Source organism: Photinus pyralis, unplaced genomic scaffold (genome assembly GCF_008802855.1).
Source record: "Photinus pyralis isolate 1611_PpyrPB1 unplaced genomic scaffold, Ppyr1.3 Ppyr1.4_LG2, whole genome shotgun sequence".
NCBI classification, from domain to species: domain Eukaryota; kingdom Metazoa; phylum Arthropoda; class Insecta; order Coleoptera; family Lampyridae; genus Photinus; species Photinus pyralis.
This window is the reverse complement of record NW_022170403.1, coordinates 45297123-45323762: the sequence shown is the minus strand read 5'-3', so window position 1 is coordinate 45323762 and position 26640 is coordinate 45297123. Positions and strand designations below refer to the sequence as shown.

The following is a 26640-nucleotide window of genomic DNA, read 5'->3' as shown; positions in this document are numbered from 1 at the left end:
AAAGAGAACTTTTTAAATGTGGTTAAAGAGAATGTGAATGTGCAACCAGAGACTTGCTATAACTAGACTTCGACACAGTATGCAACACACAATGCACCGCGGGGCAAAAATCGCAGAGATGATATGCAATATAATGAAATAACCTGTTATTTTAGATGTTCCGTTCATTAATCATTCTCGTGATTAGCTCGAATTAGTAAACAGATAAATTTCTTTTGCGAATAAACCAATGAACTTAGGTTAACTCGTGCGTATCAACATGTACTCTGTCGATAAAATTTTAAATAATATGCAGATTTTCAACGGATAAAAGTTTAAAGGGCCAATGGATTAGATTCGAAGAGAAAAATTTACTCCCACCATAGTGCATTTGCGGGGAATGAAGCCGATTTTAGAAAGGTACCGACGAAGGTGTTAAACAATAATGCAATACCGAGCGTTTTCGACTTTCCCATTCACTTAAAATAACGTAGAACTATTATTCGACATCCTTTACCAGCAAGACAACGGCAGTACCTATTTGCCTATTACGTATAGACGTAACTAAGTACTTACTGGTACTAAGTATATTTCAGGTTTTGTTACAACAAAAAAAAGCTAAGTCTGTTAAATGTTCCATATGTGCATCTGCGATATTCGCATCAGAGAGTCATTTAAAGCTTTTAACTAGAAAAAATCGTGGAGGATTGTTGCACGTATCAAGCGATGCATTAAAAATTTGCCAAATTGCTGAAAATGTGTTCAGGTTTTTCATTCAATTCACACCACACCGCGTTGTAAACAAAATGGTTATCAGCAGTCTAAGAAAAATAAATAACAGTTACAGCCCATTTGGGTTTTTGGCTAGGCATATATTGAATCAAAATCCGCTAAATAATCATATCTTACTACTTACATCTTTAGTTTTAAGAGTATATTTTCTCATACGTGTTCACCACCAAAATACACATATAAATCAAATTAGGACTAGAGTAAGGCAGTTATATACTAATTTAGTTCAAATAAAATACCAATAAATTCGATTAAAACAGTTAACATTTATATGTTATCTTTTTTTGCTACTAAAATTTAGAATAAACATATGCTAAAGCAAGATGCAAAACGTACGTCCGCCCCGCGATGAACAGTTGGTTGCCTATCCTATCTTGACAACAGGCGTTTATAGTAAAATCTACGTTACGCGCGGTCTAGTTATAGCAAGTCTCTGTGTGCAACTAATATGCTCTTCCGTAGGTTTTGATTGATGTAAAATGTGCAACACCAGAATTATGTTCCTGCTTATAAAACTACGAAGGCGTGGAAGGGCCATAAGTATTGTATTTTATAATTCCGAGTTCAAAGTCGGCGAAGTGGATGAAGGCGTGGGAAGCTGACCCTGCGCGCGTTCGTCGCCTCGACTCGTGTGCCGACGTTTGCTCGGACGCTTCGATCACCTTCGGACGTTACTGTGGGCGTGAGCCGTTCGAGTGCGATAGTAAATCAGTGTAGTGTCTGTACTGTAGTCATATTAGTTCGTAAAGATAACGTGTGGGAAAAATGGACGGCTATAGTGATGAAACCATTGTTGGGTCAGACCTCTGCTTCACTTGCGAGAAGCCAGTGACGGATAGTGACAGTGATACGCTAGGAAAGGAAGTCATAGAAACAATCAGGTGGTTCAGTATAGGTACTGAAAGGAGACGAGGCCACTTTTTTCTCAATGGAGATATTTGTAATATTGTTGTTCTCCGTGACTGCAGAAAATCAGAAAAAAATAAGACCTAAAAAGAGGATGAGTGCCAGTGATATAAGAGTATGGCCAAATTAGGTCAGGGGGATTAGGTTTTAAACTCATGTTTTTCTGTGCATCAATCATCACTTCTACCGAGAGAAAGACCCCTGGAAAAGTATGTACAGTTACCCCAGGCCTCAAACCCTCATTTAACAAATGCCATGGAATAGATTTATGAGTACCTCCATGGAATCTAGTAGCGACTGCCAGTTTAGTGTGCAGGAGTTAATTGATGTTGTATCAAGCAAGTACACATAATAAGTGAACGAAGTCTGCAAGAGCAATATGGGGATCGAGTATTACCATTACCACCTAAATAACAAGGCCTCCGCGCTCCGACGTGACGTCACCATAAGCAGGCCAGCCGTAGTAGTGCATTGACGTTGAATTGCATTCATTTATGTACTTATATCATTTAAAAAAAGGGCTTCCTGTAAAAACGGGTTTGACAGTCATGAACTGAGCCCTTTGTCGCACCCCATTCGACTTTTTATAATGGAAAACGAAATTTCAAAGCAAAAACCATAATGTGGAATATAAAAAATTAATCTTAATAATCTTACTGATGACCATAAAACTGTTTTTAATGTACATATTTAACACAATAATAAATTTTAATATTATTTATTTACTAACGTGCTTAATTTTCTGCTTTTATTACCTTTCTTTAATCGATTATTTCGTTTCCACAATAATTTTTAAGCAAGGTATTCGTTGTTGAGTTAATTATAATATTCGCTATTCTTTCCTCGCTTTGATCCTGACATCCACAAAAATAAAGCAGATAACCCTCTTCTGTAAGATATTTTAAAACTAACTGTGTCACGAAGTTCCGTTTGTCATACACATTTAAAAACTGTTCTTCAAAATCTTGTAGCAATTTAATGAAAATAAAATAATTATAGAAAACCAAATTGACTAACGAATCAAGTGGATACAACAAGTGTCCACGGCTTAAATTTTGTATCAAACTGTAATTATCTTTCTTTTTCTATCGTTTCTAGATCTACGTCAATATTAGGGGTAAATGAATGTACTTGCTGTACCGTTACTTTACTACACAGACAAACGCCGCAGGCAAGACTGAATTGCGCCAAGTGGCTGCGCAATAGCATAGCCTTCTTTAGCTGACGTCAGAAGCTATTGACGTCAGAGCACTGAGGCCTTGTTATTTAGGTGGTAATGGTATTACTTAGAACAATCCATAAATAAATTCATAACTCGCCTAAACATACCAATGGGAAGACAGTGCGTCTCAAGAAGTTAAACAAGTGACTAAAAAGGTCGAAGTTGGGGAACCAAGGTTTTCAGCGGTGCGGCTGCTACAAACTTCCGGGCGGTGTTTATCCATCGAAACCCGGAAATTATGCTTACCGAGAAGGTGACAAGACACAGTAAAGTCTGCATCCTCAACAGAACCGATAAAGTGGAAGAGGGAGTTATATATAAATTCTTTTTAAGGATGTTTTGGATTTAAAGATTTTGATTTTACAAATTGGCCGATAGCGATTATTTTATACATGTACCGCCTCATAAGGAAAGAGAACAGAACTTATATTCGAGAAATAAGGCACGTTAAGATAAGGGCGAGTGTTCAAGAAGATAAGAGTCGAAAGGTTAAAGTGTTGGCGGTTCTAAAAATCGTCGCGACGGAGCATGAGGGTGGTATTCTCCACTATATCGATTATCGACCCATGTAGAAAAAACGCAGCCCAAATCGGATTCTGTGAGGGGCCCGTATTCGGTTTTTCAGATCGGCGACTATAAAAAATTTGGTGGGGGAGCGGCATTCTTACTCAAACCTTCCAAGAGAATCTATGCAGGGCGAACGCTGCCTTTTTTCGATCGCGTATTGAATTCGTAGCCAGACCTTCGAGGTAAAACTACGTAACGTACGCGCCACCATTTTAGATTGAGTAACAATTATTTTTCAACGTGTTATGTTTGTATTTCGTGGATTCTGATTTATATGAATGGAACAGAATGGAACAAATTTAATTTATTGACAATTTTTTTATACTTGTTATTTCTGTAACTAGGATACTCTTTTACCAGCGCAATTATGATGTAATTTTATAGTATTTTACATTATTAGCCAGGTAAGTGAGTTTTTACTGGCGATAGGAGAAGTTGACTAGCGATCCTAGAGCCAGTAAAAACTATTACCTGGCGTATAATGTACAATATTTTATTTGTTACTCATTTGTAAACAATAGTAAACGTAAATAATTAGTTCTTAAATTGATCTTGAAGAAATGTCTAAAATATCATGTTATCCATGTAACAGAGACTTCGCATTAATTCTGGCCAATGAAATTACTAGATTACTAACTTGTAAAATTTTTACAGGTCTGCTGTCAGTTTTACAAGTCTGCTGTCAGTTTTACAGGTCTGCTGTCAGTTTTACAAGTCAGTAGCGTTTAAACATGACGTTTACCCGTTTGCGTTTTGTCTTGTTAATCAACGTTTACAACTGACTAACAAATAAATAGTATATTAAGTATGGAGAACGGTAAGGGATTTTTACCGTTCGAAGACAATTGTTTGGAGGAGGAGCGCAGCGACGACTCCAATTATTGTCTGAGAACGGTAACCCTTAACGTTCGACGTGCTTATAACATTTTTTGCGCGATCGGAATAAAAATTATGCAATCATTAGAAATACTACTTACTGAGAAAAGAACGAGCGGAATAAATCGAAATGATCGAAGTGGTATTGTATAGGTACTTACATCACTAGGTAACGAGTTTGTTATTTGTCAAAACTGAAAATAATAAATTCATCAAATTGTGTCTGTAGTTTTCTAGCTTTTATACTTCAGTTATGAGCGATTCCGACAGCGATCTAATAGACGAAATAGAAGAAGCATGGGACATTGGATGTTCGGCGGTAATACCACAAAAGTCAAGGATCCGGTACGAGAATACGTACATTTTTAAACAGTGGTGCAGTGAGAGAAATGTAGGTGTTACCGAGAAGGTTCTGTTGGCTTATTTCGTTAAACGAAGTGATAAGCTGAAGAGTCCAGGAAGTTTATGGGCAGAATATTCCATGCTAAAGAGCACAATATTTTTATATGAATCTATTAATATTTCGACATTTTCCACGTTAATTGCTTATCTTAAAAGAAAAAATGTTGGTCATAGACCAAAAAAAGCTCAAGTCTTCACGAAAAATGATATGGTGAAATTTTTAAATGAGGCGCCCGATGAAATATTCCTTATCCACAAAGTAAGTTTAAATTATAAAATTTGTGTCTCCATTATTTGTGTTGCATCTATAGGTAGCTATGATTCTTGGCGTGGCAGGGGCTTGCAGGAGAGAGGAGCTGTACAACATGAAAGTTGCAGATATTGAAGACCATGGAGCCCTTCTTGTAGTAAAAATTCCCAACTCGAAAACAAATATCCAACGGACATTTACTGTAACAAGTCAAGTGGACGACAAAGTTTTCTATTTGGAAATTTATCGAAAATACATTAAACTTCGACCCACCAACGTAGTTTCGGCACACCTGTTCTTAAATTATCGTAACGGAAAATGCAGTCAACAAGTAGTTGGAAAAGGGACGATTGGGAAATGGCCATCAAAAATTGCAACATATTTGAAATTAGAAGGACCGAACGATTATACAGGTCATGCATTTCGGCGCACTTCAGCCACTTTTTTGGTTAATAAAGGTGTAGATGTATTAGGTTTAAAAAGGCATGGTGGATGGAGGTCTTCGACGGTGGCCGAAGGCTATGTCGAAGATTCTCTACAAAACAAAATTGAATTTGCCAATAAAATTTTATGTACTGGTAGTAACAGTGAATTGGAATGTGTCAATCAAAACCATAGCACGTCTTCAAACACCATCTCTATTGCTTCCGGTTCTAATGAAGAACGTATTGTTTATATTGGAAACAACAGCACAAACTGTACTTTTAATATAACAATAAATAAATAAAAATTAAATGTAGGTAATGTAAGACTTTGACTGTTGATTTTGAATTTGAATTGATTGTTTTTAAAAAGGCGTCGGTAAGTATTTTTGCTGTTCTGTTTTCAGATCGGTAAGTAATTTTGGCGTCGTCGTAATCATAGCAACTGGTAAATTCCACCTACTGTCATGGAAACACACATGGTAAATAGTCAGAAATGACCGATCGCGCAAAAATATATATAACACTTCCCTCGCTAAATAAAATACCTTAAATTCACAACCATGAAGAAACGTACATTTAATTAAGATCATAATCTTGTAAGTATTGTGGTAATCTAACATTTCTTCGTGGTCTTATACATTCTGTGTTACATGTTCAGGTTCTTGTAAATTTTCCTGTCGTGGTTGAATTGGTTCATTTGAGTCTGATTCGGGATTTACATAATCAAAATGATCTAATTCTACATCGGATTGTACTGGTAAGTTTCTGTGACATTTCATCATTTGATTTATATGTCTTCTGCATATTTTACCATTGTCCAATGTAATCTCATAATGTAATCTACCTGTTCTTTTGGATATTTTCCCAAAAGTCCACTTGTTTTTACCAACATAAATCCTACATTGGACTCTATCACCCCTTTGAAATTCCACACATTCTTTTTCAAAATTAACTACCTGTTCTTGTTCTTTGTCAGGAAGAAAACTGTCTAAACGAGAACGTATTTGTCTTCCAAACATTAATTTTGATGGTGATACTTTTGTAACATTATGAGGTATTTCATTAAAATTTTTTGTACATTTTGGTCCATTTCATTATTAGTGCATCGAGTACTCAAAAGTGATTTTTTTAGAGTTTGAACAAAACGTTCCGCCTGTCCGTTTGTTGATGGATTGTAAGGAGCTGTAAATTTGAAACTAACTCCATTTTGTTTCAAAAAGTTTTGAAACTCTCTTGAATGAAATGTACTGCCATTATCGGTTACAAAAACTTTTGGTAATCCGAATGCAGCAAACATTTCTCTACAAACTTTTATTGTAGTTTTTGCTGTGATACCATTAACAACGTATGTAAATGGATATTTTGAATAACTATCAACTAAAATAAAAAAATATTTACCCATGAAAGGTCCTGCAAAATCTGCGTGTACACGATGAAATGGTTGATCAGCTGGTTCCCAAATATGCTTTTCTACTTGTTTGGGATTATTTCTGACTAGGTTACAACTAACACAGTTTTTAGCAGTATTTTCTATATCTGCATCAATACCCGGCCACCAACAAATTCCTCGTGCTAACCCTTTCATCTTAGCCATCCCAAAGTGTCCTTCATGTAACTCGTCTAATATAGATTTACGTACTTAACTGTTTAGGAATTACTGCTCGGTGTCCTCTCATTAAAACACCTTGCTGAATGCTAAATTCATTTTGTTCTATATTCCATCTTTCATCTTTAGGAATATTTTTCTGTACTTGTAAGGATGTGATAAGCTTTGAAATACCTAAATCTTTCCTACTTTCTTCAGCTAATTTTTTTGCTGTAATCGGTAAAGTTTCAATTGTATCAATTTGGAAAATATCAATTACATCGTAATTTGATGTGTCTGCTCTACTTGGAAGTCTTGATAAACCATCTGCGTTACCATGATTATTTGTATTTTTGTATTTAATAGTGTAATTAAACCCTTGCAAAAATAATGCGTAGTGTTGCATTCTCATTGCTGTGTAAAATGGCAAACTTTTTGTTGGCGTCTTGGCGATAATATTTGTGTTAAAGGTCTATGATCTGTGTACAACGTAAAAGTATTACCAAACAAATATTGGTGAAATTTCTTAATTGCAAAAATGATGGCATATGCTTCCTTGTCTATTTGGGTATACTTCTTTTGGGTTTCTGTTAATGTTTGTGATGCATATTGTATGACTCGTTCTGTACCATCTGGTTCAACATGTGAAAGAACCGCACCCACACCATAAGAGCTTGCATCTGTAGCAACTATGATTGGTTTTTCTGGATTGAAATGAACAAGAAATTCGTTACTTTGAAATTCTGTTTTTGCAAGTTGAAAACTATTTTCCCATTCTTTTGACCAATGGAACTTAGAGTTTTTGCATAATAATCGATTTAGTGGATAAAGAATTGTACTTAAATTCTTTATAAACTTTCCGTAATAATTTACAAAGCCAATGAATGCTCGTACTTCTGAAACATTATTAGGTCGAGGCATTTCTGTAATGGCATCCATTTTCTTTTTGCATTTATGTATACCGTCTTTATTAATAACATACCCGCAATATTCGATTTGTTCTTTGAAAAACTCACTCTTTTCTTTGTTAATTTTAATGTTGTACTTGCTCAATCTTTCAAAAACGGTTTTTAGTGTATATAAATGTTCCTCGTATGACAACCCTGTAACTTTAATATCATCTACAAAAACAGTAACACCTGGAATATCGCACAAAATTTTTTCAATTTCTCTTTGCCAAATGGCTGGAGCAGATGCAATTCCGTAAAGTAATCGATTACATTGGTATAAACCTTTATGTGTATTTAATGTTAAGAGTGGTCTGTCTTCAGGTACGACCTCAAGTTGTAAGTACGAAATTCGTAAATCAATTTTTGAAAAATATATTCCTCCTGCCATCGAAGATAATAACTCATCAATCGTTGGCAAAGGATATTCATCGATCTGTAAGTTGGGGTTAACAGTGACTTTAAAATCACCACATAATCGAATCGTTTACTTTTTAAAACAGGCACTACCGGTGTAGCCCACTGTGACGTATTAACTTTTTCTAACACTCCTGCTTCCACTAACTTATCTATTTCTTTTTCAACTAATGGTACTAGTTTGGAATTCGGCGCGCTTTAATAAATACCGGTGTTGCGTTGGGTTTCAACTGAAGCTTGGCTTGTATACCCCTAATCTTAGTAAAGTCATTATTAAAAATTGTAGTGTAACATTTACATAAATCATTCCACCCTATTTCTACTTTGGATGAAATTTGTAAAATATTGTTTATTTGTAACAAATTTAACTGTCTGATCCATTCGCGACCCAGTAGTGGTTGTCTATCTAGTTTTGTAACATAGCAATTCAAATCATACTTTTGGTGATTGTATTGAACGTTCACTGTAATATATCCAATTAATTGTACAGGCATTTCACAGTATGAGAATAGCTTTAAATCTGTACATTGAAGAGCATGTGTAGCAAACAATTTTCTGTAACACTGCTGACTTATAAGCGTAACGGCTGAACCGCTATCAACTTCGAAATTTACTGATTTATTTTGAAGTTTTAACGTAATTGGATATTTCTTTCTGTACTCAGTAGATTCCGATGTAATTTGTAAAATTTCCTCTACATTATTTACCTGTTTATCCTTCATGCAAACCTTTCTCAAATGACCTTTTACACCACAGGATGTACATGTGATATTCCTGTTTAGTTTACATTTGTTGGCAAAATGATTGCCTCCGCATCTAAAACAAAGTATATTAGTATTAGAATTAAAATTTCCTGTATTGATTTTCTTCTTTTCCTGAAAATTGGTCTTCTTTGCGGCTGCACTTGTATCTTCTCCTTTGTGTGTATTTCTTGTATCCTTCTTGAAATTGTAATTGATGGCATGCACATTTGTACCTTTGTGTTGTAACTGCTGTATATCTTTTGCGGTAATTTCCATGCTGCTAGCGACTTCCATGGCTTTTTCTAAAGTCAGGTCCTTTGTTTCTAGTAATCGAGTTTGTATTCTTTTTGATTGAAGCCCGAACACTAACTGATTCCTTACAGCGTTATTCAAATAATTACCAAATTTGCAATTGATGCTTAATTTTTGTAATGCATGACAGTATTCTTGGATCGACTCACCTTCTACTTGTTTACGAGATTGAAATCTAAATATTTCGGCTACTTCTAACGGCGATGGTGAGTAGAAATGTTCCAACGTCTGTATAATTTCTATATACCTACGTTTTACTTTCTGGTTCCAACGGAGATAATTTGTCTGCGAGGATGTCATACGTACTCGCACCCATGTAGTGTAATATGTAATACACTTTCATATCATCCGTAGTATTGAATACCTTGAAAGCACCTTCTAGACGTTTTACCCACCTGGCCCATGATGTTGTACTTGGGTTGAACGCTTCAATTATAAATGAATGTTGTACTGTATTCAATGACTGATGTACTGTATTTGTAGATGTGGTATTCATTGTACTTTGTAATATTCTTCCTTGTCCTCGTCGCCACTTGTTATGTTTGTATTTCGTGGATTCTGATTTATATGAATGGAACAGAATGGAACAAATTTAATTTATTAACAATTTTTTTATACTTGTTATTTCTGTAACTAGGATACTCTTTTTCCAGCGCAATTATGATGTAATTTTAAATATATATAACACAACGGAAAGCTAGCTGACGTGTTCGTATAATCGAGGTATACGGAAAGATTTGTCAGTCGCGTAGTCGTGCGTAATATTGTATTGGAAAAATTGAAGCTTTTCATGGAATTTCAAGTCGAAACCGTGCCGGAAGATCGACAAAATTTATTGCTGGGTGCATTTTTTTTTTATTTTTTTATTGAGATTAATGTGTCTCAGCATATCAGAGGCCATTGACACAGATACAGTTGTGTATAAGTTTATAGGCTAATGGTAAATTACATTATATTTTTGAAGCAAGGGTTCATATTTTAGAGCTGTAATTGATGTTATTTAGATATCTGAGAACTTTGTTTATCTGGTTCGGTGAGTTGAGGGCTTCATCCAGAGTGTTTGAGAGACCAAGCTGACTTCTTATGTGTGAGTGAAGCTCACATTCCATTAGAAGGTGTTTGACGGATAAGGCGCTGTTGCAGTGATATAGGTGGAGGTTCTGAATTCATCAAGTGTCTGTGTGTGAGATTAGTGTGTCCAATTCGAAGTCTTCGAATGATTATTTTATCTCTTCTTGTTAATGGAGGGAGGTGAAAAGGCTTGACAGATTTCCGTATCTCGTATAGCTTAGACGGGATTCTGGACCAGTGTTCTTGCCATGTTAGGTGGATCTTATCCAGTTTTTCAGATCTTTGTATAAATGGATTCCTTCGGTAGGGAGGTTTGCTATTGATGCTTCTTTTGCTGCACAATCTGCTAGTTTATTCCCAGTAATTCGTTACGAGTCGGCATTACGAGTTAATGAATATAAAGTATAAAGGGGAATTTCTTCTTGTACCAGCCGGGAATATTGCGAAGCGTTAGCGTATTAATACGTGAGCGAATATATCGATACCACGACAGCGTTGAGTTTCAAGGTGCAAACATGTCGTTGCACTATTTTTTGGAGTGGCTCGTTACGTTGAATAACCAGTTTATTAACTAAAGATATGCACCAAGTTTGTTTATGCGAGGTGCTAATAACATTATAAATAAAGAGGCAACCAGTAAAAAGGTTAAAGACACTTAATTCGTACTTTTGTCGGCCGTCAAAACCCTAACTTATAAGAGTAATTTTGGACATTATCATACTACGAAACATTGGAAATCATTCCAGTGTTTAAACCAAATTAGGGCAAATTGTGAGGATAAATATTGGTAAAGTTTTCTCATTAATTGTGAAGTGATTTTTAAAAAGTTCAATAATGCTATACTTTTGTGAGGGTTAATTATTGATATTACAAGATAATTCAGACTTTGTTTAACTTCTTTCAATCGAGCGCTTGTAGCGCGGTATTTGTCGCTGGCGCTGTTGCCAGTTTTTATTAGAGCAATTAGCAAATACATGTGTGTTGTGTTTAAATGAATAGTCTTGTGCCAGTTTAAGCTCAAATTACGATCCTGCTTTTTAAGAGTTCATTGACAATTGCACCCAGCAATAGTTATGCGAATTTTGAAACCAATAGTAAAACGTTTTCGAAACTATGGAAAAGTGAAGACACGGACCACCGGAGATATTTCCTCGTTCTAGAGGTACTACTATAACAAGATACTGTAAGATATTTCACTGAAATTTCATATCAATGGTACTGCTACTGTCACATAAAAAGTAGTTGGTAACAGCATCGATTAAAAAAAATTTTAATGGTAACAGTAATATTTCCATCCAAAATGCAGTTATATCATTAGAAAGCGTTCGACAGATTTTAAGAGCTTTTCAAAGGTAGGTAACTAGAATTGAATAGATTCAACTTCTTATTTACGAAGAAAACTTTTCATCGAAATTCCACAATAGATTTCCCACAGGAAACTACTGGGAGAGCAGAAACATCTCAGTCTTAGGCATGGGAAGAATTATCAATCAGCATTAGAAAAAGTATTCGGGCTGTTCCATAACACATAGTTTCTAAAATTATATTTTTGTTTAAACTTTTACAATCGAGTACGACAAAAAGTTACTTCAATGATTTTCCGAAGGAAAATTGTGCTCACTAGACGCTTATAAATCCACCTATTTTCATTACAAGAAAAATGTCACTTCACAGCAATCTACAATTACTCTTGGCTCAAGACGTACGTAAAGCTAGTGTAATGTGAAATCTTTCGGTTCAGATATAACAGAACATTTGCCAAAGGACAGTTTCAGTAAAAGAAATGTGATTTAATTTGACAGTTTAAGAAATCAGAGAATCTATTTTCTTAAAACTAAAAAAAATAGTACACAAAATCGGAAACGGCGCACCGAAGAATAATATGGAAAATTGAAAGAAAATATCGTCAATCTCTGGGCCAATCTAATGGTAATGGGGACATTTCACGGTTCATTGCGGTTTAACAGATGTGTCTCTATAAGAATTTCGCCAGAAGGCGAGAGAGTAATTTAATCTTATGGCCTTTTAGATATGGGTACGTTCTTGAAATATTTTCTTTTCGGGAGAAAAACTGAAGCATTAAATTCTTAATTTTTGCCTTCATCTCAATTCGTTAATTTAAAATGTCTGCCTTTTATATATATTTACCAATTACGTATTTTATGTCCATTTTTCTGTTTACCACCCACCACGTTAGTAAAACGAGGTATTGTATTGGGGTAAAAAATGACCACTTTTCTGACGGAAATACACGTTTTGAAGCACCAGGAATCCGAATGAAACAAAATCTCGATTATGTCGGTCTGCCGATTTGTGGTTGTGTCTGTCAGTCTGTATGTTTGTACTCTCATTTCCAGCTTAACGGCTGAACCGATGGGAACCAAATTTGGTACTTAGAAATACAAGGAACAGCTGAAAAGCTTTTGGAGAAAATCACGCATGCGCAAGTGTGTCAAAGTAAAAAATTCACAGATTTCGTCCATGCAACTATCAGAGACATTGGAAATGATAACCGTATCACGCCATTTGTAAAACACAAATAACCCTTATGCATCCGTAAGCCTCGCTCGTGTCGCAAACGTACACTTTCAGTTTTCTGAATAATGCCTCATAACATGCAGATGTGCGAGAATTTTTGATTGGAATTAACAAAACAAATGCGCACTATTAAGTAAGCACCGTATCGACAGTATCCGCGACTTTTCCTTAAACTACCGATTGTGGCCGCCGAGTACGGCACAATCATCACTTGATGCGACACCGTGTCTTTTCTGCTTGAAAGAGACTGGTAACTTCATATCCATATACAAACCATAGGTAAGCATTCCAATAGTAAAATTTGTTGTGGCCAGTACAGATACCACCCGCATTACAGTTAACAACCATTACGAATAAGGTAAAGTCCTGACAAATAAACCTGGGCTATTATACGTAAGTAGGAATGACGTTATGTATGGAATCAGAAAATTATTTTTCAATGATTTGCACAATCGCAACTTTGACTACATACCGGGTGGTGCACAGTAAGTAGGAACATAGGGATTTAACATGTCAAATTAGTTTTATGCCATATCCTGCTCTCTTGTACATTTTACAGAAAAAACTGTAGAGTTTAAAGTTGTTCAGAATTAAAAGGTGCATACAAAACTGTTTTTACATGTTTTATTAAGGTTTTGGTATACCCGCAAATTTAAAAATAAATTTCAACATTTCTGTTATTTTATTTTTCATAAAACAACAAAAGTCATGACTATTGCTACTAATGTCTCAGTTTCGAAAATTAAATATCTCCATTTTAATATACTCTAATTTTATGTTACTTTTATGTTTGGCTTCACATGATTTGTGCCTCGCTTAGCTTGGTGATAAGCCAGATCTGATTAATAAAAAACTCACAATATCACAATTAGATGAGGGCAATTGAATTTTTGGAACAACTTCCTTTCCTCATGATGCAAAATTGGCTTTCCATTCCCAATGCGCATATTTAATGCTATATTTCTGCGTAATAACTCGTTGTTAATCCCTGGCACCCTGAAATTGGCTTCTTTTTTTACTATAACTTATTTGCAATATTCAATTCGGTTACGTGACGTTGTTAAGTCCCCAGGTACAATCATGAAATTAAAAAAAAATGGCTAGAGGGTACCTTACTTAAGCGTTTTCAACCAAAAATTTGCGGGAGAAGTCCGAAATTGTCTACAATCTTAATACGAAGTTGACATAATTTTGTCGAAATGTGACGTTATGATACTTATATTTCATGATTACTTTTAAGTTGGTAAGATTGTAAGCTCTGCCGGAACTACTGCAAACATGTATTTTCATTCAGTTTTGAATATTTGTGTCGAACGGTACTGCATTGTTGACGTGGTATCGCATGTTTGTATTTTGTTTGCTTTTTTCCGGTATATTGTTTTTCACAGCGAAGATTTTTGTTTAAACTAGGCCGTACCTAAACCTTGTGCTTCCTCTTATTTATTTCTTGGTAATAATGTTTAGGGTCATATAACCTTACAAAACAATCTCGTCGTCGTCAAACATTCTGGGATGAAAAACATGAACTCTCTGTAAGCCGACACATATGCCAGGTTTGGTGGAGTCGAATTTAAGACTGCGGCATTTGTGTCGGCGGCAACGACGCAAATGCCGCCAGGCTAGTCCAGTTTGGTGGAGTCCCTTCTTTTCGAATTTGAAAAGACTTGGGCTTGTTGTTCAACAACGTCGCCACCAGGATGCATAGAAAACAGCATTCAAAATGAAAGTCACACATCAAAACGAAAACAACCATTTGATATCCACAGCTGCTGCTAAACGACTGCATTTTCACAATTTAACAAATGGTACGTTTAATATTTACCAAAATAAACCGAGTGAACGATTTATTAATGAGCGACAAAAAGCCATGTTATTATTGTGTACTTTCTGTCCATCCGTCCGTTCGATCTATGGACACGATAACTCACTATAACTGTTCCGAATTTTCCAATTCTGGTTTTAGCAATAGGTAGACAACGGTCAAGGGACTAAGTGATGGTCATTATTAATATCCGTGAACCGGAAGTGACTTTTTCGCTCGTTGTCTATATTGGTGCAGTTTATTAAAACCGTCAGTTCCTGCTAACGAGCAAAATGTAAATATTGCTAATGAGTAGTGTTATTAGTTGTAAATAAGTAAAATGATACATTACTTTATTAATGTCATCAACGTAAAGCTCTACGGTACCACATGTTTCCCATTAAACGTTTAAGAATAAACTAAACAAATATAGAAAACGAGCTCCGGGGTATGGCTATAACATGTGCAAAACCAAATTTTAAACCTGATGTTAGTTTTTCTTTTATTTAAAGTGTATATGTATGAAATTTCATGTAATTGCTCCCATAAATAAGAAAGAAAGCACTGCGCATGCGCAAAACCAAATTTTGAAACTGGCGTTAAATTTGCTTTTATTCAAAGTGCATATGTATCAAATTTCATTTAATTACCTTCATAAATAAAAAAGTTTGGAATTCGGTTTATAAATGGTCGACATGCGAAAAGGGCACTGTGAATGTTGATCGATTAGGCTCAATTTTTGGAATTGAGTTTTATATGGCTAAAGCTATACGCATATTGAATTTCATGCAATTCGGTTCATAACTCACGGAAATGTCAAAAGGGCCTTCCTTATTTTTTGGGCTACATTGTCAATTCACGAACTCAGACCTACAAATTTGACAAAGAATCCATCTACTAAATTTTATCGTAATCGGTCCATTCGTTATCGAGATATCGTGCTAACGGACGGACAGACACCGCAAAATTATAAACTCGCTATAGGAGCTCGTTAATAATACACATGAGTTGGCGATGAGAATACATGAGTGATGAGCATTTCCATATTTCATAACAGCTCCCCATACTTTATTTAGTTTCGTGCCATGAAAACTTTTTATATCATTAAAAAATTCCTGCCAGATGCGTTATATACAGAAAGTGAAAGTGGGTATAACATTACATCATACTAAGACAACTTGCGTTCAGACATTGTCGTGCGAATTTAAATTGCATAGATATGTAATATCACCGCCAGACTGACACGTAAGACGTAACTTTAGTATCATTTTATTGGAAACGTCACAAAGAAATAAGATTTTCTAGAGATTACAGGGGATATGTAAGATGTTTACGACAATTCAGTAAATGTGACATGTAAAGGAAAATTCCTTCCATTATAAAGATTACAAGAATATTGAAACTTTGTTGCTGGGATTTCATACAAGAAGGAGGGCAATCAAAGCAAAAGGTCAGATCAGAATTACAATTGGATTGGCAAGTTTAATAAAAGGAACTGAAAATGCAATATGCGTACAACAAATGTGTAAGTACCTAATATTTGAATGGTCGGTGGTACCTATTTACTTCCCAATTCTGAAATTTTACATTTTCGTCAACCCGCGTTCCACCGTTGTAAGGATGAAAGGAAAGAACGATTGGTTTCATAAAGGCGAGGTAATTAGTGTTTTTGTTAAGTAGGCCAGTAAATCTAGTTCGGTACCGAGGAATTTTGGGTGCATTTTTCCTTTTGTCCGTCGATGAAATGAACCTTGAGTTTGCGCACACTCAACGTTGACCGTTGACCTCTGGGGGGTTGTCGGCGAGTGGCACCAGAAGTGGTCGGAAAGCAAGAAATCAAAGAAGCTAGAGAAGGTCTTCGACAAAGTGTGGGACCCAGAACCTACCATCAAATTGTCAAGATCGCCTAACGTTCCTGTCGCCCTCGTTCACCATAGAGAGATCGAGTCAAGTATTGCAACACGGAGGTTGACCACTTGGCAGCGCTTTAAAGTAGCAAAGGAGTTAAGATTTTTGAAATGATGGCGTCAGCCAACTTTTATCATAATTGGTCGAAGGCAACCATCGTTGTAGCTTTTGGCTATCCTTAAATTAGTAGCATATTGTGGATCCAAGAAGTACAGCTGTGAATATCTTGGATTGTCACTTGTGATGCTGGTGGAACTCTTATGATACACTTGACCTAATATAATTCAACGTTAAACTTTAATGAAAATGATATTATTGATTACAAGATTGAGCGTTATTACATGTGACAGTTACGGTAAAAATTCTAATCTTTTTTTTTTAAATACGCCGCCTATTATTTTTTTATCTAACACTAACTTTAACTGACTTTAACACTTTCCCTTGTTTGATAAAAATTAATAATTATACAAGTCCCATCTTTACACAAAGGATATGTAATCTTGTTTGAGCGAGAGACTTGGTCATAATGTCAGCTACCTGATGTTCAGATGAAACCTTTTCTACAACCAAAGTGCCTTCACTAACATGCTCACGAATAAAGAAGTGTTTCCTTTGAATGTGCTTGGTTCTGCGATGATTTTCGGGATTCTCAGAAAGTCTAACAGCTGCTGCGTTGTCAATCTGGATAACTGGAATTTCCTTTAAAAATGTAATTTCTTGCAAAAGTCGAGTAAGCCAAATAACTTCCTTTGCGGCTTCACTTGCAGCTACGATTTCTGCTTCAGCTGTAGATTCTGTTACGGAACCTTGTCGCTGACTAATCCAAGAAACAGCTCCATTGGCATATTTGACCAGTACTCCTGATGTTGAACGACCTGTTTTAGGTTTTACTACAACCACCGAAATCAGCATCACTGTAGCATTCGAACGCTCCCTTCTTAGCGTTACTTTGATATACTATACCAAGATCAATAGTCCCAGCTATATACCTAAGGACTCTTTTAGCTCTCGCGACATCATCAATAGTAGGGTTTTCTAATGACCTGGATAAAAATCCCACACTGTAGGCTAAATCTGGTCTCGAGCCTAACATAAGGTACATGATCGCACCAACGACCTGTCGATATGGAAATATGACTTCTTTTTCTGATGCTTTCCCTGAATTCGAACTTCCTGAACTTGAAAGCATTGGTGTAGAAACTGACTTGCATTCAACAAAATTAAAACGCTCAAGTAGTTTCTGAGCATACGATTTCTGGCTAATCTTGATATTTCCATTCTGCGATTTTTCAATTTCAAGACCCAAGAAATATGTTGCTTCATTTGAGGTAATCTTGAACTCTGTTCTAAGTTGGTGGATAAATTCTTCAAGATCTTCTTTATGAGTAGCAGCAATAAGACCATCATCTACATATAATGCTAAAACTATCTTAGCACCATTTTTCTCTTTAACAAACATACATGGTTCTTCTTTACTGGCTCTAAACTGTAATTTTTGTAAATATTTTCCAATACGATGATTCCAACATCTAGGCGACTGCTTTAGTCCATATAAACTCCTTTTGAGTAGGCAGACTCTACCAGACTCATCATCGTATCCATCTGGCTGTTTCATAAAGATCTTTTCCTCCAGCTCTCCATATAAAAATGCAGTTGAGACATAAAATTGGGCCAAATGCATTTTCTCTGTTGCAGCAATACCAAGTATCAAACGAATAGTTTGCAACTTTGCAACTGGACTGAAAGTATTATTGTAATCAATACCTTTCTTTTGATTGTATCCTTTTGCGACCAATCTTGCCTTGTATTTTAAAATACTTCCGTCTGGATTTAATTTTAATTTATAAACCCACTTACAAGCAATTGCTTTACCACCTATGGGTAATTTTACTAATTCCCATGTGCTATTTTCCATCAAGGAAGCCATTTCATTGTCCATGGCATTTTTCCAGGATGCACGATTTTTATCTTGTATAGCTTCTTCATATGTTTGAGGATGGAGCTCTGTCATCATCGCCATAACGTAATCTTCAAGATACTTTGGAGTGCGGATAATTTCTCGATTACGTAACGATCTTTCATTGTTATATTCACTACTGCACTCATCATCACTTTCTTCTTTGCTTTCTTTAGTTCTTGTGCTGCCTTCAGGTTGAGTAATTTCTGGTTTATCAATCTGGTCTTCTTTTTCTGATTCATCTTCTTCTGACAATCTATTCCTGAAAAATACTTTTTCTTTTTCTTCGCATTCTTGAGTTACTTCATTAAATTTTACATCTCGAGATAAAACAACGCATTTCTTCTCTGGAACGTACACTCGATATCGTTCATCTCCATCATAACCAACTAAGTAGCCTTTTTCAGCTTTTCTATCCATTTTTCGTCTTTTCTGATCTGGAACATGGATATAGCAGGCCGAACTGATGATTCGAAGGTGTTTTATCCTGGGTTTCTTCTTACACCAAATTTCATATGGAGTAATACCATCTTTTGACGACTTCCCAGTCCTATTCAGAATGTAGATCGCTGTTGTAACTAACTCAGCCCAAATCGCGTCCGGAAACTTCACATCAGAATTGGAATACTTGAACGTACGTGCCATCTCGACAATTGTTCTATTTTCTCTTTCACTACCGCCATTTTGTTGTGGTGTATACGGTGCTGTCAATCGCTGTGTGATACCCCGTCTCTGCAAGATTTCTCGAACATCTGCGTTGTCAAATTCACCTCCATTGTCGCTGAGTAGCTCTTTAATGAAGTGACCCTGAGTTTCTGCATGCGTTAGCATTTGTTCTAAAACTACTTTGACATCAGATTTATACTTAATAATAAAACCGTAACGATATAGCTATAACTGTCCTTAAATACCACTAAATAACGTTTTTTCTGAAAAGACTCACAAAAGGGTCCACAAACATCGACCGAAATAAGTTCTCCCGGTTGTGAGGCACTTTTTCTGTTACCAAATGGAAGTCTATGCGCCTTACCATATACGCACGGTTCACATATTGTATCATCAAACTTAACTTTAAGATTAAACTCTTGTTCAAGCTTTTTCTTGACGTAACGCTTATCCTGATGACCCCACCTTTCATGGTATAACTGTAAATGATCGTTTGCTTCTACTATTTTTACTGATGCCCTGTTTTGGGACAAAATTGGACTAATATTTGCCTTATACAATGATCCAAACTTCTCTCGAATACCACTCAACACTGTGATGCCGTTTACCAAAAACGAGCAAGTGGTTACGGTGGATCCGAATTCACTGTTTAAATTTTTATCATGGGCAGCCAATGGTGAAAATAAATTTCTCGAAATTTTCGGAACGTACCAAACATCTTTCAATAAAATATGTTGGTTCTTCCCATTGACAATTGAAGAGACCTTGATAGTACCGCTCCCGATAGCAATCAAACGTTCTTCTCCAGCTGCTTTAATTGTGCGCGGATCTTTAAACTCATCAAACGTACAATACCAATCAGAACGACTAGTTACATGCTTAGTAGGCCCATTATCCACAATCCAATCCTCTGAATTTGGTTCAGTAGCTAAAACTTCATTATCTATTGAGACTAAAGCGACCTGAGACTCTGCAGCATTACTTTCAGCATTACTACTACTATTACTACTACTACGTTTAGGACGACCATCTGCGATCCATTTTCTACAACTTCTCACCCAGTGACCCTTCTTTTGACAGTAATTACAGGTATCTTCTTTCTTAAGTTTCGATACAAAATTGAAATTGTCGGTACCCCTCTTTGTCTGCTTATTTGACTTAACCAACAAGGCTACTTGTTTATCACTATCATTACTTGAAGGCTGTCTTATATTTCGTTCGAAAATAATAATCTGCATGGTTAATTCGTCGAATGTTTTAACCTCATCTTTCGTTAACAGCATCCAACTCGATTTAAAATTCTCAAAACTACTAGGTAAAATATGTAAAATTTTACATACCAATAGTAGATCTGGGAGTGGATTTTCATTCTTAGCTTTTAACCCGTTATTCAGCTCGGTCCATAGACTCTTGAGCTTGGCTACGTGTGTGGAAACATCCTCGCCCGATGTCCAACCAAATGAAAATAGCTCTGTACAAATCTTGAACAGCTGATCTTTGGATGTAGCTTCAAACTGCTGTTTTAACGCCTCCCAAGCATCATGCGCCGTAACCTTGTCCATGATTTTCTGATAAACTGTGTCAGAAACTGTACTTGTAATCATTGACTTGGCATAACTATTAGCTTTTCGATAGAGATCGCTTGTAGCTTTAAATGCTTTTTCTTCATCTCGTGTTGGATTAGCACTAAGCGGAGTCGGTTTCTCTAGCTTCTTATCGATAACATCTAACGCTCCCTCATGATAATCAAGTAAATCACGAATTTTCCTTTTCCAAATTGGCCACTCTGACTCACCAGTCAATGGTTTAATGTGCTTTGCTAAATCCATTCTGCTGCTGATGTGTGGATTTAACAACACTTCACAAATACACAATTCGAAACGGAAAAACACTAAAACGAAGGTCTGCGCCCATAACCTAATATAATTCAACGTTAAACTTTAATGAAAATGATATTATTGATTACAAGATTGAGCGTTATTACATGTGACAGTTACGGTAAAAATTCTAATCTTTTTAAACTATAAAATACGCCGCCTATTATTTTTTATCTAACACTAACTTTAACTGACTTTAACATGACCGTGGATAACAAAGGCCGGATGGCCCGACTGGAACTTGGTAGGTCGCTAGCCAAATGATGCAAAGGCATTAGTTGTTTTTTCGGGTCTAGGACCTTTCGCCCTATGCCCACAACGCCGACACGATATTCTGATGGTCCATATCGGCTAGTATGCACACTACGCCGACGGACACTACGCCGACCGTGCCCACATCGTCGACTGTTCGAAAAACCATGCCCCTCATACTCTGTCCAGTGTATAAGTTTGCATTTCAAAACGTTTAAAAAAATGTCGTAAACCTACAAATAACCTAATATCCAAAGCTGCTTTGTTTCAAACCCCCTCCAGTAAGAATTTTCATGAGCCTGTAGCTCGAAAAAAAATTCTAAACCTAAAATAACTTAACGTCAAAAGCTCTGCATGGTGTTGCACACCGTCCAGCTTCATTAACAAGTGTTGTATGAGTCGACGTTATGGCCAAGTTCGGTTTAGTGTCCCTTGTACACTTGTCGGCGATGTGGGCACGGTCGGCGTAGTGTCCCTAAGTCGACAATATGAATCATTAAAAAATCGTGTCGGCGTTGTGGGCATTCGGCGAAGTGTCCCGGCTCCGTTTTTTCTAATGTTGGAACGGAAATTTTTTGATCCTTTAAGTTGCTCCGGATAGTGCTGCTATTTTTACAGCACCATGGCCGCTAAATAATGAATAGTGGCCTTCAGTTTCTTCTGCTTTAAAATGTATAGCGTTGCAAATACTAATGCAGGTGAGGTCGTATAGTAAGATCCCGTACGGATCGGTGGGATTTTGGGAGATGCCTGTTTTGTCGCTTCATTGCCGAATTTGCTTCACGCTGTTGTGGTGTAATTTTTTCTCGGGCTAGTCTTTGTTTCATTGCTCTACTTTGCCGTTGCTCTATTGTCATTCTCTCTTTAACATCTCGTTTTGGCCGCTTTAGATTCACGTTGTCCCACGGTAATTTTTTTCGTACAACTTGTTTCTTTACGGCGCGGCGCGCGGCGTCAGCTTTGCGTTGTTCACTCGCTCTCCGTTGGCTTCTAATCCTTTCATTTTCCGTTGCAGTTTTTCGCTGCCTTGGTTTCCGTCTAGTTGGCATACTGCGTGATTCCTCAGATTGTTGAAGCTCTACTTCAAGACGCATTCTTTTATTATCACTAGGCCATTTTTGTACACTACAATAATTAAATCTTTGATGTTTATTTTAACTTCATTGTGATGCCATTTCTATTGCAATTGTAAAGCGTATTGCGCCACTGACGGTCATCTGCAGCATATGCAACGCGTGTTTGTGCTATGTACAACGTGAAGTATATCGTACAGGCGTCCCCACCACAAGTCACAACATCAATGCACCACTCCGCGACCCGGACAATATGATGTCCATAAGTCCGTTACATAAGCAATAGTGAAAATATTCGTAATCCTTGGCATAATTCGCTAAACTATTGCGAACTAATTAGGAGCTTACTTAACAGTCCTACATAATAGCACAGATCTAAACACTCTAAATCTGTGATAATAGTCACTTACGTAACGAAGCATTGTGAAGTTGTTATGATAACTATATTTTCGACCGCCATAAAAGGTAGTTATTATGCTTGAGTTGCATATAGGTATAACCGAGGGTATAACAGCAGTGGCAGTTCTACCGTTGAGTGAAGAATAGAGGAAGAGGCGCAACGCCTGTACTTGAAATCGTGCCGAAGTAGGCGTCCGAGATTTACACAGCGCCTTTGAATATATTTTATATTCAAAGACAGCGCTTATGGAATCTCGTATGCCCGACGACAAGTTGCGACTCGGCGTTCCAGTACGTTGGATAGAGATAGAAGAAACCACTATGGAGGTTGCGCCTCTTCCTATATTCTCACTCAACGGTTCTACACTTTCATTCGATATATCATGCTATCAGAGACCAAGGTTAGTGGAGAGAGTAGGTTGCCTCGTAACTTTAGAGAGACGCGTCATCGAGAATCCGGAAGTCATATTTGATTGGTGTTTAAATTTTCGTTGACTTTGACAGTTACATTTGAACTGTGTAAGTACTTATAATTGTCAGACAGTGCTGAAGAATCAATTACGAATACTTATTTTAATTCCATTGAATACTTACTGTTACTTAAGTAGGTATCAATATAGGGTATTAGATGCCGGATGGAAATCTTTGTGACGTTGTTATATGCAATAGCAGCTGGAACAAATCGAAAGCAAATGGATCGCAGATTCAGTTTTTGCTTTTCCAAAAGGTAATTCCTGTATTACAAAAAGAATGGGTTATAAAGTGCAATGGAAAGGGGAACCTGAACCCGTATGCAATAGACTGTGCAGTCTGCATTCCCGACCGAAGACTATGAAGATGAATTAATGTAAGCTGTTTTGAATAAAGTGCGTTTAATATTTCGCTAGCATGTTTCTTTCTATGCAATGCATAACCATGTAAATTGTAAAGTACCATTTGGATCCATTTTGCATTTTTTGAACTTGCTCTGTTGTTGTTGCCGTTAATAATTAATTTTTATGATGTGGACAAAATGGGATTCTGGGTGACGTCATTCGCGTATTTTAATACTGAACGTTTATTGGCTGAAAGTTATGAGGCAACCTACTTTCTCTATTAACCTTGATCATAGACTATGTTATAATTATAATAAAGATACCCGTGAAATGTGGATAGTAAAATGGCAATTACAGCATATAGGTTCACAATTATGTTATTTACAATCCACGCATAGGTACACGGTTTTAATAGTTCCAAAAAAGTTATTAAAAATCATTTCCTTATCCGTACGCTGCCTCGCCATGCAGTGGAACTCATTACTTCCCTAAAATAGTAATAGAATAGCAAACCGGACAGATTTAATATTAATCGTGAAAAATTCAAAGGAATGGCACCTTGAAGTATTTTCATCAGACAAACAATTAAAACATTCAATAGAGGACAATTATTAATCAGACGAGTAGAATTTCCCACTATTATTCAGCTCTTTGATGAAAGGATCAAAATCTGTGCTAATTGGCGCTATTGTATCTGTAACGTAGAAAGTCAAAGGGAAGCGTAATGAAACGAATTTGAAATGAGAAACGTTAAGTAAAGTAGGTAAAAGCTTTCATGTTACCCTAGTGACACTTAAATCTTGAAATAATTAAATATGAAGTTTAACGCATAGGGGGTTTTGTTATAATTATTTTAACATGTCGCCGTGCCGTCTATAAGTTAATTAAGTTATTAAAGTTTCTGACAAAATTTATTGCTTATGTACACTACAAGGTCATATATCTGGTACTTACATATATTCATACAAGGATTCGTTGGTGTCGCCATCCGGCCAAGCTCCGTAGCAAATAATTCGTTGTTGTTCTTCACTATATTGTTCCACATAGGTTGTGTAATAGAATAGAGAAGGACTTGAGATCGCGATTCCCAGTAACCAAGTACTCATTGCCAAACACAATGTTACTGTTCTGCCCATCCGAGGTCGCAATGGTGTCATGATCGCCATATACCTAAACGAAATAATACATTATTGACTTTATTTGTATTGTATTACTAAAGGGAACAAGCCACAAGTTCTTTCACAGCAAGACTTCTGATATCTGTAGTTAGAATTACAAACAAATAACTGTTTCATTTTTAGAGAAATATAAAAGACATCCATTTCAAATAACGTATTTGATTTAAACAATGAAATCCAATATACAAACATCTAAAAACCGCTCAATCGTGTTTAAGAGAATCTAACTGTTACGTCACGTTAAGCCCCCCAGGGGCCCCAGGTACGAGCATGAAATTGATAAAAATGGCTGGAGGACAAATTTGCCCAAGAAACCCTAAATATTCCACAATCTTGATAGAAAGTTTACATAATTTCGTCGAAATGTGAGGTTATATGTTACAGCATATTTCATGATTACTTTTGGGCGCGGACCCACATGGCCCCATGCCAAATCCGACCCTGGTTGTGGATACAACTTCGTCTTTAATTTGTACGTTCCATTTCTTTTTACTAATTCTGAGAATTTCCCTTTTTTAGTAAAAAATGGTTTAATGTATAAATTGTTTAAACAATGAAAATCTAATTTGGGTACAAATTAGTTTTTAATTCATAGTTTTTGATGCGACTAATAAATTTTCAATCGGAAAAAGTGGAGGTGCTAACTGGATCTCTAGTTACCACCACCCTCCTAGAATCGGTTTTCCGGTGGGACCAAGCGGGTACAGTTTTAATTTTGTGGGTACAAATTAGTCTTTAATTAGTCCTAAATTATAGGCATATTTTTACTTGATTTCGGCAAAGTGGGGGTGCCTGGGGGGGTGCCAACTTTATCGACCTTAAGTGAAGTATATTCTTAATAGATTAGGACCTGGAAATCGGCGACATTAGATTTTATACTTTTAATCGGATCCGAATCTTTTGAGTTTTAAAACGGAATTTTTATCAGCACATAAAACTGCAAAAGTTTCCCAATGTAAACTAATATCTATCTCCAAGAGAAATAAAGTTACCCAATCCCACCTGGGACAGCCTGTGTAGATTAAAATTTTTCATCCGAAAATTTCAATAAAATTATTTATTGCTTGGTGCCATTTTCAAAAGTACTCCGTCTACTCTCCCTAGTTTTCTGTTAACTCCGGCTCACAAGCAACAAAGTCAAGGGTAATTGTGCGCACATTTGTTATTGAACCCTTTCCAGTTACTTGATTATTTACAAAGAATATACGGGGCAGGTTCAATAAATACACGTTCGAGCGTTGAATTGACAATTGTTAGATATTAATTGACAATAGTTAGATAATAACTGACAATTGTTAGATACTAATTGACAATTGTCAGATAAGAACTGACAATTGTTAGATAAGATTTAAAAGATCTTGGCCCCACAGCGCTTTCGTAGTAGACACCTACATTACTGACGACCGTCTTATGTAACTTTCTGCGGTTATAGCAAAACTAACATTCGTGCTACAGCGTTCGAACGTGTATTTATTGAACATGCCTCGTAAATAACTTCCGTTGTGTTATCAATTAATTATAATTTCGATTTGATGCAAAAACAAAAGTTTACGTTTCGCAGTGTTCAGTTTGTACCTTCAACCGTTGAGTGAAGGATAGATCCTTCACTCAACGCTTCAACTGAATACAAAGTAAAGCTAAAACACCAATAAACCACAATATTTTAATCAAATCCGCGCTTC

General features: G+C 36.3%; 1 protein-coding gene across 1 annotated transcript in view; it reads right to left on the bottom strand.

The window, feature by feature from the left end:
• LOC116162888 (tachykinin-like peptides receptor 99D) overlaps nucleotides 1-24950 on the bottom strand; it is a gene marked incomplete at its 5' end in the record, with an annotated part of 78793 nt that extends 53843 nt beyond the window's left edge. The window contains 1 exon segment of the mRNA XM_031476649.1: nucleotides 24735-24950. Coding sequence (XP_031332509.1) covers nucleotides 24735-24950 — 216 coding nt within the window.
• Between the last annotated feature and the right edge of the window lie 1690 nt (nucleotides 24951-26640).